At 44.1% G+C, this 20,047-nt stretch overlaps 2 protein-coding genes across 3 annotated transcripts in view; one reads left to right on the top strand and one right to left on the bottom strand.

Annotated features, from left to right (window-relative positions):
- Positions 1-551: 551 nt before the first annotated feature.
- VTI1B (vesicle transport through interaction with t-SNAREs 1B) lies at positions 552-12,879 on the top strand. Of its 2 annotated transcripts, none has more exons than XM_074909747.1 (6): positions 552-740; positions 6,040-6,096; positions 8,277-8,468; positions 9,781-9,954; positions 11,630-11,691; positions 12,722-12,858. In XM_074909747.1, exons 1-6 carry the CDS (start codon positions 621-623, stop codon positions 12,816-12,818), a joined length of 702 nt encoding a protein of 233 aa, XP_074765848.1. In that variant the 5' UTR covers positions 552-620; the 3' UTR covers positions 12,819-12,858. The 2 variants fall into 2 exon arrangements, with proteins under 2 accessions (XP_074765848.1, XP_074765847.1); XM_074909746.1 differs by having other exon boundaries at positions 556-735; positions 6,038-6,096; positions 12,722-12,879.
- Positions 12,880-12,991: 112 nt separating this feature from the next.
- ARG2 (arginase 2) overlaps positions 12,992-20,047 on the bottom strand; it is a 31,796-nt gene continuing 24,740 nt past the window's right edge. Inside the window, exons 5-8 of the mRNA XM_074909745.1 lie at positions 16,098-16,192; positions 15,872-15,976; positions 14,313-14,449; positions 12,992-13,425 (exon numbers count right to left, since the gene is read on the bottom strand). Coding sequence (XP_074765846.1) covers positions 13,220-13,425; positions 14,313-14,449; positions 15,872-15,976; positions 16,098-16,192 — 543 coding nt within the window. The 3' untranslated portion in view covers positions 12,992-13,219. The remainder of the gene's footprint in view (positions 13,426-14,312; positions 14,450-15,871; positions 15,977-16,097; positions 16,193-20,047) is intronic.

Below are 20,047 nucleotides of genomic sequence, written 5' to 3'. Positions count from 1 at the left end.
CTGAAACCGCCGCTTTAATTGCACTTTCCCGTTAAACGCGGAGAAGTGTCGGGAGGGGAAGCCCGGCGGCTGTCTGGAGACCTTCAAGGCACGTTTTCATCACCTCACGCCAGAGTTTACGCTATTAACCCCTGCGAAACGTGTGACATGAGGGGTCCGCAGGCCTGCGGTACGGGCTGGGAGGGACGCGGCAGGGGGCTCAGCGGCGCCCGCTCGCACCTTTACCGGCGAGCATAAGAAACGAAGGGCCCAGGGCACGGGGCGCTGCCGCCCCCCGCCCTCCTCCGGGCGCTGCGCCGGCTGCCGGCGGGCGGCGCCGCGTCCCCCGGGGGGACTACAGCTCCCAGCAGGCGCTGCGCGCCGTGAGGCCCCCCCCGCCCTCCGCGGCAGCCCGGGGCCGCGCCTGATGCGCGGGGGCGCCGGCGGCAGCCCGGGGGCGCCGGCGGCAGGCCCGTCCCGCGGGAGCGGGCGGCGGCCCCGTCCCACGGGAGCGGCGCTTTGCGGTCGGCCGGCCCCGCGGACGGCCGGCCCCGCGGGGGGAGGCCCCCGATGGCGGAAGTGGCGGGCGGGGGAGCGGCGCTGCATCGCGTCGCCGAGGGGGCGGGAGGCGGGTGTCTGCCATGGCGGGCCGCGGCTCCGGTTCCTCGGAGCACCTGGAGCGGCTGCACGAGATCTTCCGGGGACTGCACGGGGACCTGCGGGGAGTGCCCGAGCGGCTGCGGGGCAGCGCGGCCGGTGAGGCGGTGGCGTCCCTTGGTGCTGGGGGCGGGGGGGGCGTCGCGTAGCGGTCGCAGGACGGTGCGCGGGCAACGGGCTGGGCTGTACCGGCGGCGGGGCTGGGCCGACCCGCCGCGGCCGCCTCTCTCCCCGTCGCTAGGGACGGGCGGGGGCTGGCGAGGCTGCCCCGGCGTCGCTCCTTGCCCGCGGGCTGCCGGCCCTCCGGCGGGGCTCCCCCGCGGGCGGCCTCTCCACCCGGCTGGGCCGTTGCAGGGGCGGTTGGAATGTTTCTTCAGAGAGAAACCTGTTTCGACATCCCGGAGGGCAGAGTCTCTTGAAGGAAGCCGGGGGGTGGGAGAGGAGTTTGCTCAGGCAGCGCATCCTTGGAGGAGGCAAGTGGCTTTGCTAGGCCTGGCTTCACTCTGTCTTATTTCTGTGTTGCTGCTATATTCTGGTAGCTTTGCTCTTGGGTATAAGATCTGGTCGTGCAAAGCCCCAAATATCTAAGTAGCGAGGCGGATGTGTGGCTTTATTCCTGGGGAGCAGCTCCTCTTCGCTGCCAAATTTCAAGTCTGTAGCCAAGCGCTGCTGTGCTGGGCTTTCAGTCTCGTCTCTCGAGGGGAGTTGTAATGTGGATGTTATTTCATGCTGTCACTAGATGAACTAACTATACTGCCGTGCTTTGGGTTTTTTCTTATGTTTTTGGTCATTGCTGGATCTCAACAATGTAAAATCTCATCGGCACAATTAATAGTCGGTTTTATTATCACAGCTGTCCACAACCATTTGTAGACTTACTGCAGAAGACTTGTGTTTGTTTTAGAAGCCTGGTTTGTGCCCTACCTACCCACAGACTAGGAAAAACTATCAAGCTACACAGAGTTTTATTAGAAGCAAACCCCGATTTTATAGGTATTCCTTATGTGATACCAGTGGGTAAAACACTCTGACAAAACACTTCTCTGTAGGAGTTGTGTTTCTCAGTCGGTTCTGCATTATTGGCAGTAATCTGAGAACCGGAAAGGGAAGTGATCTGACAAGGAGAATTTTACCAGTGTCACCAAATCTCTTTGAATACTTCTTTAGATGAGAAACATGATACAGAGTTTTCATGAGCTGCTGCAGCTCAGCTTGGGTTTTGTACTACAAGAATGAGTAGGGGCTGTCAGCAACGTTCTGCAGTAGTCCTGTAATTCTCCCAGAATTGATCAATTTTATGTGTTAGGTGTAAAATTGTAAAAAATGGCTTGTTCGTGCTAGATAACACAGGCTATGCAAAGCTTAACTTTACATTTTTTACTCTGGCTTTCTGTTTAATGAGTTAAATTCAGGATTGCAGTCCTTGTCATCAGTATTTCCAGAAAGTTTGGTACAAGAAACTTCAGACCTGAAGATGGCAACTTTCAAAGATGACACTAGTGGTCAACAAGTATAAAAATCATAAAAGAAGAAATACCTTTTCTTGTAGGAAATCCTTATTTCCTTATTTCCTTGTAGAAAGGACAGTGGTCAGGGTCAGCTTCTTGGTGAAGTAAAGCTTTGTCAGGTCTCCATGGAACTGCGGTAGTCTTGAGCAGTGGGCTTAAATGGAGTATTTACAGACAACAATTCTGCAATGCTTGTAGATTTTTTTTTTTTCAACAGATTACAAATAATTACAAACTGATTTTTCAGACATGCTATGAAATTTTAATATGACTGTTTCGTTCTTTAAATTTTTTGCTGCAAAAATCCTGGTAATATTTTTTGCAAGTATTTCTAAGAGAGTTTAAGATAAAGTCAGGAATTTGTCCATCTGATAAAGGTGTTCCACTCTCCTAATGTGCTTTGTTTGCTTCTTGCACTTATGAGGAGGGCGGTTTATTTTATTTTTCAAGTTACCTGATTCTGAAAACTTCAGGAGGTGATAAAAGCTACCTTGCATACAGTCCTAAAATGATCGACAGATTCCCAAACTTGAGGGAAGTCAGAATCTGTAGTCCTTGGGACATCTTTGAGGGGCAGAGGTTTGGAAATGCTGTTTCACTCTGTATAAGCAAGATAATAAATCCCTAGCTCTAGGAACAAATTTTTTCCTTCCAAATTTGTAACAGCCAAATTTTAAACAGCCTGGATCTTTACCAAATATAGATACTTTCCTCTAAATTAATTCAGGTAGCTGTACTTTTCAACTGGATCTATTTCTAACTGATTGGAAATTACGTTGACTGGTTTGGGTTGGAAGGGACCTTCAAGATCACCTAGTTCCCACCCCCCTGCCATGGGCAGGGACACCTTCCCCTAGCCCAGGTTGCTCACAGCCCCGTCCAACCTGGCCTTGAGCACTGCCAGGGAGGGGGCAGCCACAGCTGCTCTGGGCAACCTGTGCCAGCGTCTCACTACCCGCACAGGGAAGAATTTCTTATATCTAATCTGACTCTGCCTTACTTCCGTTTAAAACCATCACCCCTTGTCCTATCCCTACACCTCCTGATCAAGAGTCCCTCCCCAGCTTTCCTGTACCCCCTTTAAGTACTAGAAGGCCACTATAAGGTCTCCCCAGAGCCTTCTCTTCTCCAGGCTGAACACCCCCAACTCCCTCAGCCTGTCCTCACAGGGGAGGTGCTCCAGCCCCTGATCATCTTCGTGGCCTCCTCTGGACCTGCTTGAGCAGGTCCATGTCCTTCCTATGTTGGGGGCCCCAGAGCTGGACACAGCACTGCAGGGGGGGTGTCACATGAGAGCAGAGTAGAGGGGGAGAATCCCCTCCCTTGACTTGCTGGCCACACTTCTTTTGATGCAGCCCAGGATACAGTTGGCTCCTTGCTGGCTCATAGTCAGTTTTCTGTCCACTTGCTCTCAGTCTGCCCAGCCTGTATCTGTGCTTGGGATTGCCCTGACTCATGTGCAGGACCTTATTGGTCTGGTTGTACTTCATGAGGTTTGCATGGGCCACCTCTCCACCCTGTCCAGGTCCCTCTGGATGGCACAGCCCTTCCCTCCAGCGTGTCGACTGCACCACACAGCTTCGTGTCATCAGCAAACCTGCTGAGGGTGCACTCGATCCCACCATGTCACCAAGAAAGATGTTAAACAACACTGTTCCCAGTATTGATCCCTGAGGAAACCACTCATCACTGCTCTCCATTTGGACATTGATGCCGTTGACTACAACTCTTTGAGTGCGACCATCCAGCCAATTCATTATCCACCAAGCAGTCCATCCATCAAACTCATGTCTCTCCATCTTAGAGACAAAGATGTTGTGTGGTGTCAAAATAGATCAGTTAAATGTTGATGAGTGTGTGAGTAGTGTTACTGTGGCTTAGGTACTTTTTACTTTTACTGCATTAAAAAAGTTCTCTCAGTGCACTTTGAGTCACAGTTTAATCCGGAGTGGTATGAATTAAACTGTTCAATATATTCTGGCATTTCGGTTAGGCCAGGTCTAGTATAATGCTTTCAAGCCACATTGCCTGATTTCTTGTTGGCATAAAGACAAAAAAAGTCTCAAGCCATTGCTACTTGACTTTTGGAAACTAACATTTCTTTGGCTGCTTGGTTATAAGTGCAACGTTGTCTTAATCCTCTTGGGGGACACAAAAAAGTTTTTTTGGTACTGCACCAGGTTTCAATTAGTTTGAGACAGCAGTTGTTTTAAGAGGGCACTACTTAAATCAGATTAGTGAAATGGCCTATACGAAGCAAAATACTGACTTCTGAAGGCTGTTTTCCTGCAGTTCACGTCCATGATTTCACTTACAACCCAGCTACACAAATAATTGCATCAGCACAAATGAACCTGGTGACAAGTCATGGAGGAAGTTGAGTGTGTGTTTAGGAACCTTGTAAGTCAGCATTTCTTCCTGAAAAAATCAGGGATGTGAAACTGCATTTCTTGATAACAGCTAGTGTGTCATATATTAACAGTCATAACGTGGCTTAGTCTGTAATAATTCTTTGTGCTACTTGCAAGCATAGCTTCTTGTTACATGATGGTTTGCAATTCTGTCCTAAATTTTCTACAGTTCAAAATCTGGGGCTTAATACGATTTTGAACTGAAAAGGAAAGCCTCTAGCTTAGGCGTGTTTGTGTATGTGAGGGGAGCTATAGAAAAATGGTTTGATTGCTTCAGGTTTTTTTCATATTCTCTGTTGAGAGCTCAGTGGTTTAAAAACTGCTGCTTCTGCAGAGGACCATATTTACAAAAAGGTATTATCAAGTCATTTTTTTGGCTGCAATGATGTCTTCATAATGTTGTCTTCAAGTTTAATCAAATTAGAGAAGTTTTACCAAGATGATTGTCTGCATTTTTTTGCAACCCCTTATTTTATTTAAGATTGGATTATTCTTTCCTGAGAGGGATGAACTAGACTGGTGCACATTTATCAGACTTCTGATAGGATTTGGTTTCATTTGCAGTACTCTACAAGTCCTGTGGTGGTCATCTTCAGGGCGCTTGCAAAAGCTTAAAACCCATACATTTTTGCTCCATTGAGAGTTTTAGAATTACACTTTCATTGATCGTGGATATTGGAGAGGTATGATAGTTTTTTAACACATGCAAAATACATGTTTTAAGATTTTGTTTAAAAATAGAGTAACAGCAGTGAAACCCATCCTTTGGCCTCCAAAGCCCTAGGTACAAGAGTCTTAGCAAATGACTTAGACAACCCAAATGTATAGATTTATTGGCCGATTCAACAACTGATGTCATTCCAGAAGAGGGAAGCATTTGGGCATTAATCCATGAACCTGAGGTGATAACTTGGTGGCATCTTTAATCTCTGAGTGCTCTAGAATGTTTATCCTGGGTTACCCAATTACTTTGTGACCACTAGAATGCAGAGTGCCCTGTCTGCCAGGAGCTTCAGGACTCACTTGGGAATGTAGATTGACTTGATGTTCTGTTCAAATCCAAATTATAATTTGAGCCTTCAGTAATCTTGCCAAATGTGTGCAAAAAATGAGAAATACTTGTGAGCTGTTTACCAGCATGTCCTCTTTGTTATTCTTTCATGTTAACTGTTTTTCAACATGCAATTCTGTCAGTAGAGAATGAAGGATAATAGGTCAGAAAAATATTTGAAGTTTGAAAAATGACTTATTTTGTCTACCAGAGGTAGTGGCCAGCATTTGGAAGGGTGGTTTCTGCTCTCTCCCCCCACACCCTTCTGAAAAGCTGTCCAAAGAATAGGCTGTACCTGTTTGAGGTAAATTTTGACCTCAAATACTCTCTGTAATCAGCCATCTGTAGCACCTTCCTTGTCTATAATGTGTTGAGTTGGAGTTCTGTTATTTCTCTGTAGTTTATCTGACATACTACTTTTCCTTTCATAGAGGAGAAGAAAAAATTAGTTCGGGAATTTGATGAGAAACAGCGTGAAGCAGATGAAACGGTAAGCATAAGTCTAGGCTTCTGGCCTTTCTGACTGGTTGAAATAGTGATGCCTAAGTACTTTTTTTCTTTATGGATCCTATTCTGGCAGGCAGATGTTGTATTTTTTAATATTTGATTAATTGATCTGATAGGTGTGTCTGCCAAGACTGTTGTATAGATCTGTATACATATTGTTGTGGTTTAGGCCCAGAGGGCAACTGAGCACCACACAGCTGCTTGCTCGCCCCTTCCCCCTCAGGAATGGGAAAGAAAAAATGAAACAAAAGGCTCAGGAATCGAAATAAGGACAGGGAGGTATGACTCACCCAGTATGGTTGTGGGCAAAAGACAGACTTGTTAAGAAAAAAAGAACACCAATTTAATTTAATGCTAACAACAACAAGACTTACCAGACAGAGTAGGACAGTGAGAAAAGCATTACCACATCCTCCCCATCCTTCCCTTCTTCCCAGGCTCAGTTCTGCTCCTGATTTCTGTACCTCCTCCCTACCAGCAGCGCAGGGCACAGGTGAGTGGGGATGCGGTCAGTCTTGCCACTCCTTCCTCCTCAGGGGAGGACTCCTCGCATTCTTCCCCTGCTCCAGCACAGGGTCCCTCTGACAGGAGACAGTCCTCCATGAACTTTCTCTGATCTGAGTCCCTCCCATGTGCCGCAGCCCTTCCTGAACTGCTCTGGCATGGATCCCCACCGTGTGTCACAGTCCTCCCAGCACCAATGTACAACAGCAGGGGCTTCCCACAGAGTCCCAGCCTTCTTCAGGCGCAGCCACCTGCTGTGGCGTGGGGTCCTGCGCGGGCTGCAGGTCGGCATCTGCTCCACTGGTGACCTCCATGGGCTGCAGGAGCACAGCCTGCCCTCTCACCACGGCCTGCAGGGAGGCTCCCCCCACCCCTTTCTCTCACTGTCCCCGGCATTTGCAGAGGTGTCCTCCTCACAACTCCTCCTCACAAGTCCCAGGTTCACCTTCTTAAATACATTATCACAGAGGTGCAGCCACTGTCGCTAATTGGCTTGGCCTTGGCCAGAGGTGGGTCCATCCGGAGCCAGGGGAGCTTTGAGAAGGTTCTCACAGGGGGCCACCACTGTAGCCCCCTCCCCCACTACCAAAAAACCCATCACAGACACAAACCCAGCACATTCTGCCCCTCATCTCTGTGAATCACATATTTAAGATCTATATATACAGGTACAGATGAATATTCTTATGAGCTTTTTTTTTTACTTGCTGGGTTTGGATATTGCCTTCCCTTTGTTGAACAAAGGAGAGTGATAGAGGTGCAATTAAAATTACTAGAGATTGTAGGGAGGGCATGTAGAGAATCTGCTGCTTCCCCCCCCCCCCCCCCCCCCCCGTCTTTTTTCACATTGGTCTTAACCCATCTGATCTTTCTATAATAGTCTGATGGTTAAATATCAGGGACCTTGAATATTTGAAACCTCTATTGTGTAGGCTTCCTGGACAGCAGGTGACATGGAACAGAACAAAAAGCCCCATGTGACCTTTCTTTTTAAGCAAGACATTATGGATTAAGCTTTCTTTTCATATTAATGTGCTGTTAGGCTGTTTTTGAGTCACAGCTGAACATGATGCATTATTACTCTAACTGGGGTTTATTGACCTGCATCTGTGTGAGTGATGTATGAGATGTAGATCTCATATTGTGAGAGAGCTCATATTGGCAGACAGCTTTAAGCATTATGAATATTTAACAACTGTCACTAAAAGCTGGTGTGAAAATCTCAGGGTTTACAAACCCTAACTAGTTGCCATGTCCGGGTGTTCAGAGTGTGAATTTAGTGGCGTGCCTACCTGTGCCATAAACGTGATGAGAAGCTGATACCATACCCATCCTATAAATGCTTAAACTAGATAAAAGTGAGAACTGCACATTTTGAAGTTATAGAATGATGTTTCAGAAAAAATCAAGCATTTAAGCTTGGCAATTTTTTTTTTTTTCTTGAGGCACTGTGTATCTGAAAATGCATGTGGGCTGAACAGCTTTAGGCAGAAGGGTGCAGTTGATAGTAGATGAGGCATATATGCTTTGGGGTTAATCCTCCTTGCCCAATTACATAAAAACATGTGAATCCCTTCATCTGGTGGTGAGTTTTGAATATAGGTGCTCCTAAGAATAGATCTGGTGCTTTAAAAATAAACACATTTTCTTTTGTTAAAGCTGCGGGAAATGGAGGAAGAACTGAAGTATGCTCCTCTGCCGTTCCGCAACCAAATGATGAGCAAAATCCGGGCATACAGAAGAGACCTCTCCATGTTCCAGAGAGAGCTGAGAAGCACAGATTTGGGATTGGGCCCTGGAAGTCAAGGCGATATAAAATACGGAATCTTCTCCACAGAAAATGAACAGAGTGTGAGAATTAGATATAAATTTTATTTAACACTGCTGTGATTGTTTAAGAATAATGTTCCAGGTATATTGTTTACAGTGTTTCTACTTTAATCCACTTAGCTTTTGTGCTTGGATAACTCCATGCATGTAACATGAATATCTCAGGGAGGAGAAGGAACACTTGGAACTCAGAGAGCTTTTCTGTTCTAAAACAAAGATATGAGTATAATCAAAACAGAACTCCTTGAATGCCGTGAGGTTAGTAACTTACACAACATTCTGTACTGAAATGCTTTATTTAATCATTCCCATACAGCAGTGAAAACACAAAGGTGACACTACTGACTGAGAAAAAAGTTAACTGATCTACTTGTGGTCTCCAAAACTAGCAGAATGGATCATGCATCTTGTATAGGTTCTTTGGTAGAATTCTCTTTTAAGCAGACTCAGTGTAAACAATTTCAAGGAAGTACAAGAAGCCATGCTGGAGCACTTTGTTCACTATGGATGTGCTGCTCCAGTGCAAGAACACACCAATTTCTTTGTTTACCAGATATGCTTAGATATGTCCAAGCTAGTGAGGCTGAATCTGCTTATTATCTTCAAAGTGCTGTCATCAGGACAGAAAGGTCACAGAGGTGGGCTTTTGTTTGCCTGCCTTAGATAAGGAAGGTTTGAGGGAGTCTCTTTGATTAGTATCTTGTTTTGCAGTAGCTTGGTAGATTTTTGCATTTGATTCCTCTTGAGTGGTTTGTCAAAAACCTGAGAGCAGGGTGGTAGATTAGGCTTTTTGAAGCTTAAGAGAATACCCTATTTTGAACTACCTTTTGACCCCAACATCAGCAAACATTTCTTATCCTCTGGCCGCAGCTACTGGCATGAAAAGAGGATCTTTGTGTTACTTAGCAATCCATCTGTTAGTGCTGTTTGTTCCTAATCCTTTTGACTGTAAACTCTTAGTGATCTCCATGGCAACCAACTGTGAAGTCACAAATAAGACTGAATTATATACAAAAAGAAGGAAAAGTAAGCATCTGGAAAGCAAAGATGGTATTTTCATGTAAATGTTCTTTGATGGGAAAGTAAATTGTTGCAAAGACAGTTTTCTGTAGCTGTGTGTCCTTCTTTTTCAAGGTTTAACCAGATTTTGCCATAATCTTACAACATGAACAAGAGCTCTTTCAAAATTAACTGGCCTACATCAGTTAGCATGAGAAGCGTGTAGAGCTAACACAAATGGATGGCCTGTGGAATCGCGGCCTAACTTCTTAATATGTCAGAAGCCTGATACCTCTGTGTTTAATTGTTAAGCAAAGCATATGTTATTTTTCAGACTCATCTGCAGTCACAGAGGGTGCTGCTTCTCCAGGGAACAGACAGCCTGAACCGAGCCAGTCAGAGCATTGAGCGCTCACACCGAATTGCTGCTGAAACAGATCAGATTGGCACCGATATAATTGAAGAACTTGGGGAGCAGCGGGAGCAACTGGAGCGCACCAAGAGCAGAGTAAGCAGAGAAGCTGTGGGCATTGTGTTGAAACAACCTGATGTTGGCCTGGGGGACTGTGAGCCAGTAATTACTCTTACAGCCCTCTCTAGACATGGTAACCCAGGTGGTGCTTCTGCAGACCAAATCCAGGCTGCCACATTTCTATGCTGTGCTCATAAAAGGAAAATAATCACTGTAGAAGGGTCCAAAGCATGATGGCCAAACATCTGCTGCCATGTCTGTGCAAGACTGGGTATTAGACCTTTAAAAAAAAAAAAAAAAAGGCATTACTGAAAAAATTAGATATAAAAAAATTGCCTGTTCCTCATCCTTGGGTCAAGAAGCTCTGTTTCTACTGTGGAAGCTTTAAAGAAATAATTCATTTTGTTTACACACCTGTGCAAAACTAAGAATTTTGGGTTTTAAGTAAGAAAACTGATGGGATTTTCTGTGTGTACAAGGGCTCCTGAGTGTAAAGCTTTTAGGTGAGTGACTTGCAGGGGTAGGGTGAGTTTGGTAAGTAAGCAGGCTCAGCCAGAACGAAAAGCATAGCCTTTCTCTTGGGAGTCGTCTCTACTCATTGTAACAGAGCCTGCAGGTTTTTCATTTAAGTAGTTTTTCGATTTCAGTCAGAATTTTATTTTCTCGGCTCCCAAATTTGGGTTGGAGATCAGGAAGGGAAACATGCTCTTAAGATTTATAGGTATAGTGTTTGCCCATTCTTTTTCTGATTAAAAATATTACAGCCCTTCAAGCATGGCAGTCTAACCACAGATTGTTCATGAACCTGTGGCTTCCATTGTGAGCCTTTTAGGCATCATATTGCTGAATTGTATTCACCTTGCATTCCAATTAGAAGCAGATTTCCTCCTTGCTTGGTCTGCCATAGCAGAGATCAGAAATCTAGCATGTTTTGGCTGGACTTGGTAGTTTTCTTCCCAGCTTGTCCAGTCTGTCTCAGTGCGAAGTGACCAGTTCTGCAGTTGAGGGCAGTGGCTTAAACGACAGAGGAATTGTGCGGGCAGGCATCTGCAATGGCGAGTGAGCAACCTGGCTTACCTTTCACTTCGGTTGGAGGTTTGAAGTGGAATAGTGGAATCTTACCTGGAGACCTCCAGGTACCTCATTTACACATCATAAATCCTGACTCTGTCGGTGAAACAACAGCTTAGTTGTCTATAACCTCATGTAATTATGTGCTGCTTAATAGCTTACTGAGAAATATTTGGCATTTCATTTCTGAGTGTTATAAAGCTGAAATGGATCATCTATTAACAGAGCTCACACCCGCTGGGTCACTGAGACCCATCAGTGCAACGTGCTGCTTTCTTTGCCAGAATCTGAACAGCATTTCAAACGGTTCCAGATACGCACTGGGGAGAACAGTCAGTGTCATTTCTTCTGGTGTCTACAACTAGAATAATAAAATTTAATGAAAGAAGCTAATACCAACCTCCTGATACCTGTAGATTTACTAAAGGGGCTGAAAGTGATCCTAAATTGAATATCTGTGTATGTATCTAAGGGAAAGTCATAATTTCCTCCCTAGAAAGCTCCTACTGTATAGAGAACAGTGTTGTCAATGAATTTGGTCCCGTTAATGGCAACAGTCAATGCCAGCTACTTCCAGGTGCATCTTTGCAGAGATGCTGAATACTTGTTCAACTGACAGATAACTTTTGTTTCTCCTTAGTTGGTGAATACAAGTGAGAACTTGAGCAAGAGTCGCAAGATTCTACGTTCTATGTCCAGGAGGTGAGTGGAGCAGCACTGGGTGGTAGCACTGTTGCCTACCAGTTTCAGAAAAAAAAAAAAAAAAGAACAGAGGGTCAGTAGGAACTGCAGGGAGGTTTTGGGGAACATGTGAACAGAATGTGTGCCCATCTGCAGCTGCTAATCTGTGTTTTCTCCTCACTGGTAATTACAGAATGGAGTACTGAATTTATGCTGCTTGTCTAGGGTAATATGTGGTCTTTAGCCATCCCTCATGATAAATTGTGGTGAGCACATAAGCAAGTTCTACCAAATTGCTAATGGTAACTTTAGGTGCAACTCCTTGTTATTCAGGTTGGAAGAAGCTATAATAAATACCTGTGGCACTGAGCAAATTAGATGTCTGATGACACAGACAAGTCTGTGGAGCCCACAGTGGTGCTGTAGCATAGCTGGATTGTCATAAGAGAAATGCTGAGCCTCACTGTACACCACCTGTGACTGCTTAAGTGTATCTACAGTTTCTAAACTGTGTGGTTTAATGATCCCTATAAACCTGTCCATGGAGTGTATTTTCAGTAGGTACTTCTGGCCTAACAACCTTTCCTCCTTTATACCCATTGCTAAAGGACATTATGGTGTCATGTTCAATAGTAAAAATACATTATAGTTGGAGATTTTATAGTTTTACTTCAACTACACAGTTCCAAGTCAAAGCACCACAGTGTGGGCTCTAGCACAGGAGTTCAACTGATCTTTTCCTCTTTGCTTAATTGAATGAGTAGGCACGTACAGAGCACAATGATCTCCCTTACATGGGGAAGAGGAACAGAACTGCTAGTGTTGAAGTAGAAGATTTAAGCAGAATTTTCAGGAAAACGGGAGTAGGAAACTACTGAGTGTGTCCCTTCCTGCTTGTTAAGAGCTATTCAAATGGCACTTTGTGGTCTAGCTGAAACAGGGACTGTATTTATCAAAGGTAAGATGGTGATCAGATTATCTAGAATCTGCTTTCATAATCGATGGAGAAAAAAAGTTATCTTGGAATTTCTTTTTTATTTTTTCACTCTAGAGTTACCACTAACAAGTTGTTGCTGTCCATTATCATCATCCTGGAGCTAGCCATCCTGGGGGGTGTGGTCTACTACAAGTTCTTCCGCAGCAGATGAATTTTCATGACTGACGTGAGCTTTTCTACTGCTGAGGAACTGGCTGGGCTGTCTGTTCCCTTTGACTGTCTGAGGATTGAACTCTTCATGGGACAGCAGGTTCAACTGAAACTGTACTGACACTAGAGGGACAGAGAAGGGAGTAAAAGGAAAATGCAGAGACAGACTTGAACTACTGGTAAGATTAATCAGAAGGTAATAAATATTTTATTGTCTCAGTTTGTATATACTTCACTAAATGAATAAATCTTGGTATGTAATAAAGTAGCCACCAATCAGTGGAAAAGCTAGTTTATTTAAAAACAGAGAAGTTAACAGTATTTGCCAAGTGTTGACAATTGATCCACTCAAGTGCCTCAGCAGAGCTCTATAATGTCCAACATACCCAACACTTTGAGTTCCTAAATCCTCACTTGCTCTTCACTGTCAGATTCATCTGGAGAACTGGGTGTTGGGAGTTCATCAAAAGCAGTGTGCGCTCCTTCCCTTGTCTGCCCAAAGCACGTTGCTATCACGTCGACTGCAAGACTGGCAGTTGCGTTCACTTCCTCTTGAGATGCTCCAAGCAGTGGATTGACTTCAACCATGTCTACAGCTGAAAGCATTCCTGTGAAAATGATTTACAGCTTTGGTACTATGACAAAGGGTAAAATCTCCAACAGGGTTTCACTGCACCAAGTCTGACATTTGACCTTTTACCTACTCTACCCCTTAGACAAGTAAAATTGGCCCTCAAGTGAGGGATGAGGTTGTCATTCTTAGATGCTAGCCTGTGGTTTTAATTTGGTTCTTTCTTACATTGTCACTACCTCATTCATTCATGCTTTTAGCATTCAGGAAAAATAAGTTTGATGTTCTGTATACACTTATGAAAGGAATGGTTTTTAATTTTATTTTCTCTCAGCCCAAAAACTAGTGGATATAGAATAGCCTCACGTAATGTTTTTTGCCATCTTATTCATGATTCTATTGACTCTGTTGTCTGGTTGGTTTTTTTTTTTTCCTTCGTTTACTGCAAATAACTCATTGTTTAAACACATTAAATAAAACTCCATGGCATAAGGAGGAAAGTCCTCATATGTCAACTGCAGTGTACCTAGTGAAAAAGCTTGATTTGTTAGCCTTGAATCCTAGAATGGGGCTTCACACTGTTTAAAATTGTTTCCATTTTTTTATTCCATATGCCCATCTTGCCCCATGTGTTTAGAAATTTTGTATAATACTGTCCCCGATGACTGAGTCATTTTTGGCAATGGTTGTTAATATATATTATGTATTTTATTTACTTTTGGCAAATTGAAGTTGTTGATGGTTAAGCTGCTTCCAACACCTGGGTACTGCCCAACCATAGGACATCTTTTTCCCTTGCTGAAGGCTGAATTGACTTTGTAGGCACCTATGACTATGTTTATCTTATTATGTAGTTACACGGGAAAAACATAACCAGTGTGTGCTCTATGTAGTGTTAGTCCAGTACTGCTGGTCAACTCCTACCTGTGTTGTGTATTTCCTCCGTGATGTACATGCCTTCTCTGTATGTCAGTCCGCCTAGAACAGGAGTCCCAGTTGCTGGAGCCAGTGAGGGATCGAAAGCGTCAATGTCAAAACTCAGGTGAATTGGTCTCTGTCTCCTGAGACAGAAAAAAACAAGAAAAGCAATCTCAGAACCTTCAACTTTTTCTACATGTATTTCTTACTGTCCTGGCTGATCAGCAAGGTAGTATCATGCTCTGTGATGCTAAAGGTCCCCAGTAAATCCTGTATCATGTCTTTAAATACATGTGGAAAGGATTTTTAATTTTTTCAAATATCTTTGGACTCTGAAACATCTCTTAGCTCAGAACTTTCCCCCGTGCAAAGTGGGAGAACAGAAGTTTGTCCTTCTAGTTTCACTCAGCATCTGCTCAGGTGTGATCTGGCTGAAGAGAATTACTTTCCTTCAAACCACTTAAGCTGGTATTTGTCTCTTTACTTGGAAAAATGTCCAGAAATGTATGATATAACCCAGCTTTTTCACCTTTTGTACAGAAGCCAGAGTGAAAGGCTGGAAAACTGATTCGCATGGCCTCTAGGATAGAGCGAGCGCCAAGCTTGAGGATTTCATAGACAGCTCATCAGGACAAATGGGGCATTCTGCATTTTTCAGGTCAAGAGTTGGAGGCTGCTCCCAGACTGCCATGTAAGCGTAGCTGAGAAAGTGAAGAATAATCTCAAACCTAAACTGTTAGTTGCTTACTACATCAAGTCTGGCAACTGGTGACAGCTTAATAAATGGGACAGTGCTTGTCACTCCAAGGAGCTATATAAGTGGTAGGCTGTGTACTTCAAACTTAATGCAGATTAGCAACTCCTTTACTGGGCACAGCTGGAGCTAGGGAGGGTGAGCACACCTTTACATACAACAGCACACAGCACAGATACACAGACCTTGCCCTGTCTACAGGACTCTCTTCTGCCCTGTGGTTTGAGGTTACCCTTCCTAACTGCGACCCTCTCCCCATGTCCCCAGACATGAGCACGGTTAGCAGAGGCTCCAGCGTTGACCTGAAGCAAGGGTGTGTTACAGGGAACTTGGCTAGCTGAACAGCTGTCATCAGGACAGCGTATGTGCACATCGCCTAAGGAGGAAGCCATCAAATGCTTATCCCTCATGCACCAACAGCTGCATTCAACTTACCGTCAAGTTGTTACATATTTTGTCAAAAGTTTAATGTATACCCTAGATACTGAGTGGATTCAAACATCTTGTCAAACAGCAGCAAAAGGCAGTATTCCTCAAGAAACAAAACAAATCCTATAAAACAGAGCCACAACTGTAGTAGCTAATGTAACCTATCTTGTAGCTTTTTGCCAAAGACTGTGAAATGGTTCCTGGTCAAGATGTGGAAGTTGAGGACTAAAGTCTGTGCTGAGACTAGTATTTACTGGACACTGTCACAGTTCTGTTAGGCCACCTTCCATCGAGAGTGACCTTCACTTAAATAACTCTGAGGAAAGTAGATACTCAACAAGTGGATGATACCAGTACTTTAAATCAGGTAATAGTTTCTTACCTGCTCATCAGTTGTTCAAATGTTCTTTCCATAACTTTCTGAATTCCAAGGCGATCAATATCCCTCATGGAAAAATACTGGATGTCATAGTTCTTCAAAATATAGCTGTTAAAATAAAATTAAATCATTAGTGGCCTAAGCTTAAACCTAGCAGCCCTTGTGAACAGCCAGAGGTGGAAGGAAGCGCATGATTTCAGCCTTCACAGAAATCCTTTGATCAACTTACTATTCAGCAGGATCCACATCCCTCAAACCAATGTACACAATATCAGATGCTGAAAGGCAGGGCTTCAGCCAGGAAAAGCCAGGAAGTTGTGGTACCTGCAAAAGGTTTGGCATTAGGTTAGATTAATGACATATATAACAAAACTGTATTTAGTGCTTCCCTCAAAATTATTTTATAGCATCCTTTGTCTAAACAGAGGAACTTCATCACTTGGGAGTTTGTCTTCCCAATTTAATCAGTCCCTACCTTTGCTGTCCCATTTTACCAGAGCTGAATGTTAAGCATTTTCCACTTTAAAGAAGTCCAAATCCACAAGCAATAGGTAATTACCATCAGTGAATGTAAGGGGGAATGATGAGAAAGCAGATACCCAGATGTAGATCACTTATAAGAGTGCAAGTAATGGTAATGCTATGTAACTTACCCAGTACATCATGCCTAAGTGGAAGAATAAAAATCAAGGCACCTCTATATTTTTAGGAGAATCACCAAAAAGTTATGCAAACTTTGTTTCAAAAACAATGTTAGAGATAGACAAACGCTAAGTGTGAAGTTTAAAAAAAAAAAAAAAGCACAAGAAGCTGGGCCTCCGCATGGGGCTACATCATACTGGTTTTTTAACGTAGGACTGAAGAGAACAGGCCTAGGACTGCAAGTGAAAGACGATGCGGTCATTTTTCAGCTTTGGTGATTACATAGGCATGGTATACAATTATAAAAATCCTTCACTTAGTAATATCTTCTAATTTTAGGAGTGCTTTAAATTAACTCAAACGTCTCTTCTTCTTCTCCCAGCTCTGAAAATGGCTACAGCCAACACAGCTGTCAAGCAGCAAGAAGGCTTTGTTTCTCTCTTACACCTCTCAATTACTAATTCTAGTTACAACATTTGGATTTGTTCTTAAAGGCTATCACACCCATAGCTATAACTACATTGGGATTAAATACACACATACAATACTTATTTGTTACTCAGGGGCACTGACCTGAAACTTTTCTGCAGTTATGAATTCAGCAGAGTGACCACTAGGAAAAATAATTCAGGTCTCAGAAATGAAGCTGTATCTGTGAAACCCATCGCCATACCATAAACTGAGCATAGTATTGGTAATGTTGTCAGATACTCTCTAGTATCAGTGATTTAGTAGATTTAATACTGCCATTTTTAATTACACCTCTTCCTCTTTAAATAACTAAAACTGAATGCCCTAACTTCCTTTGGTAGGCTCTGCTTTTACTTTGTTGCAGTAGAAAAGGAGTGCTGATAGTAAAGCCAGACAGGCATCAGAAGGTACAGGCATTTTCAGGGTAAGTTATTAATAGCAGTTTCTGAGTTTAGTTTGAGTGGTTCCAGGAGCCCTGACACTAATGCTTGGTTTGAGGAATGCCAGTCAAAGGATTATGTTAATATATATTTTCCCTTTAAAGCAGCAAAATTATTTTTTTAAGATTTTAAACCCCCTGAAGTGCCCCCTTGCCTTGAGGAGTACCAAGCAGTGCTCCTGTGGAGCCCCCTGGGCAAACAGGCAGCAGCTGACAGCCTGTGAAGGGACTGTGCAAGCACCACCAGGGGTGGTTCTACAGCGACCTGGCCAAATGCTTTATTTTCCTTCCCAGCCAGATGCATCACTTCTGTGCTTCCTGTTGTCTGCTGGGGGTGGATATTTAATTCAGTAGAGCACTAACCAAGCTCATTAGCCGTGGGTACACAAGAGATTCTGAAAACAGGTGAGAGAACACCCCAAACTGAAGGGCTTGAAACAGCCCTGGGGGAATTCTTGGCAGTTGTGCCACCTGAGTTCCCACTGTTCTGTTGCCCCAGGACAGCTCTTTCACTAAATCATCTAGGTTGGAAAAGACCTTCAAGATCATCTCGTCCACCTATTAACCTAATATTGTTAGGGTCATGCAGTGAACAAGGAATTGATGTGTCTCCAAACCTAACCAAGCAAAGACAGTGCTCCTGTCTCAGTTCTCATGCAACCCCAGCAAGGGTGACAGCAGCTGAATGGAGCTGCTGGCACAGGGTCAACAACAGTGTGAGCAGGCTGTGCCACCCAGAGAGATGTGTGTTACACTACTACCTCTGTCTCACATCCTCTTGATGGGGAATGAAGAGCAAGGAGCCTGGAGGTGCTGGAAGAGCAGTACCAGTTAGAGGCGGGCAATGAATCAGGAAGATGTAATCCTGCAGGCTGTTTTGCTCGCATCTCAAAGGAGCTGTTTCTTGTGGCTCTACAAAACAATCTAGACAGGGAGCCAAGTGCTTGCCAGCCTTCCTGACACTATGAGGTTGATGACCAATAGGCATCAAAATTCCACTTTTGTGGAATTATGGGAGTCCACCCAGAGAAGCACGCACACAGATGTGTCATGGTGGGGAGGGGTTGCCAAAAAACCCTTCACAGCATGAGTGAAAGCAAGGAAGGAGATAGAGGGCTCAACGCTAAACCTCCCATCCTCTCGCACTGCCGAGCTGTGCGCACGCTGACAGGACCCAGACCTCCTGGAGAGAGAAGCGCAACTGGCTAGTCTGCCTGTCCCTTGGAGATGTAACTCTTAGCAGAGTGTGGGACTGGAGTACCCTTCTTGCTGGTGGCAGGCAGTTTTACAATTCAAAAAAGAATCCTTCAAAGCAGTCAGGAAAGGAGAGGACATTTTTTGGTCCTGTTCTCAACATAACTGCTGTGCTGGATGAGAGGGAGCCACAGGCACCTGTTCACACATAAAATTTCCTCTGGCCAGGCAGATCTGTAGCCAGAGGAGCCATTGCCAAAGGTACATTCTACTACTGTGAAACAGCCAGTTACACTGTTGCAGAAGCCTCCTTGTACCAGCAGGACAGATGTTGATTTTCCTCCCCTAAACAGGAATACAGTATGGCAAGAAAACCCTCTAAATTTAAAGTACACACCTATTTGTGTAGCTACAAATACAGGTTGAGGGGCTTGTGTCAGATGTTTCTGCACAGGCTTCCTGTCAGCTACAATTTAGGTGGGCTTGTGACGAGACCTCCTAACCAGCACCACACCCAACTAACTCACCATTATGTGTAGCCTAAGCTTACTCTTCCTTCACTACTGCTGCTAGCAAGGGGCCTGATCCCCCAACTAACCCCAGAAAGCTCACAGTACTCTTTTAAGCAGCTCTAAAAAGAAAAAACAAACACCAAAAAACCTAAACACCAAACTGCTTTTCTGTGCTGCTCAAGAACTGGAGCCCAGCAGACCAGAAATCAACATGTATACCCAGGAAGTCGATTAAATACTTTGGCCTACTGACAGAAGAGGAAAGCAGCATGTCTTACTCTGCCTTCCTCAGCTATCAAAGAACTTGACTTTTTTCTGTTCTTACCAGGACATAAACTGTTCACCTTAGGTGAGCTCCAAAATTTTCTCTCCCTCTTCCTATCCTTCCTGCAAAAGTGGGTGCAGATGCCACAAAGAGTAGCACCCCCTTTAATTTATGGGCAAGAAACTAGAAATACAGTAACCATTTATATTAACCTTCTCATGTCCTGGGGGTATTTCAAGAAGCCCCATTAATTCTGCATTGCTATGAGAATTCTAGCATGTTTGTAGAGACCATACAAGAATTATTAGAAAGAGGAAAGCATGTAAAAGCACCCAATGACTATAGACTTGTGGATGGGATTCATTCAGAAGAATTGGCAGGTGAGAAGCAGAAGAGTTTTACCAGCTGATAAGCAATCTCACTATGCTAACGCAGTGGTGTCTTCAATAGCCACATCCATTAAATGCGCTTGATCAAACTTCCATCAACATAGCACCCCCAAAATGTATCATAGAGAAAAAATAAATCTAAGAGAAATGACTAGCAGTGCAAAGTGCCAGGAAACAGAGTCAGATTTTCTGCAGCTCCAGCATCCACTGTCAACCTGCAGTTGCTGATCCTGCTCCCACGCTCCAGCCTACAGTTCAGCAGAGGCA

The sequence above is a fragment of the Athene noctua genome, chromosome 6 (assembly GCF_965140245.1).
Source record: "Athene noctua chromosome 6, bAthNoc1.hap1.1, whole genome shotgun sequence".
NCBI classification, from domain to species: Eukaryota; Metazoa; Chordata; class Aves; order Strigiformes; family Strigidae; genus Athene; species Athene noctua.
This window is presented reverse-complemented; position numbering and strand designations above follow the sequence as displayed.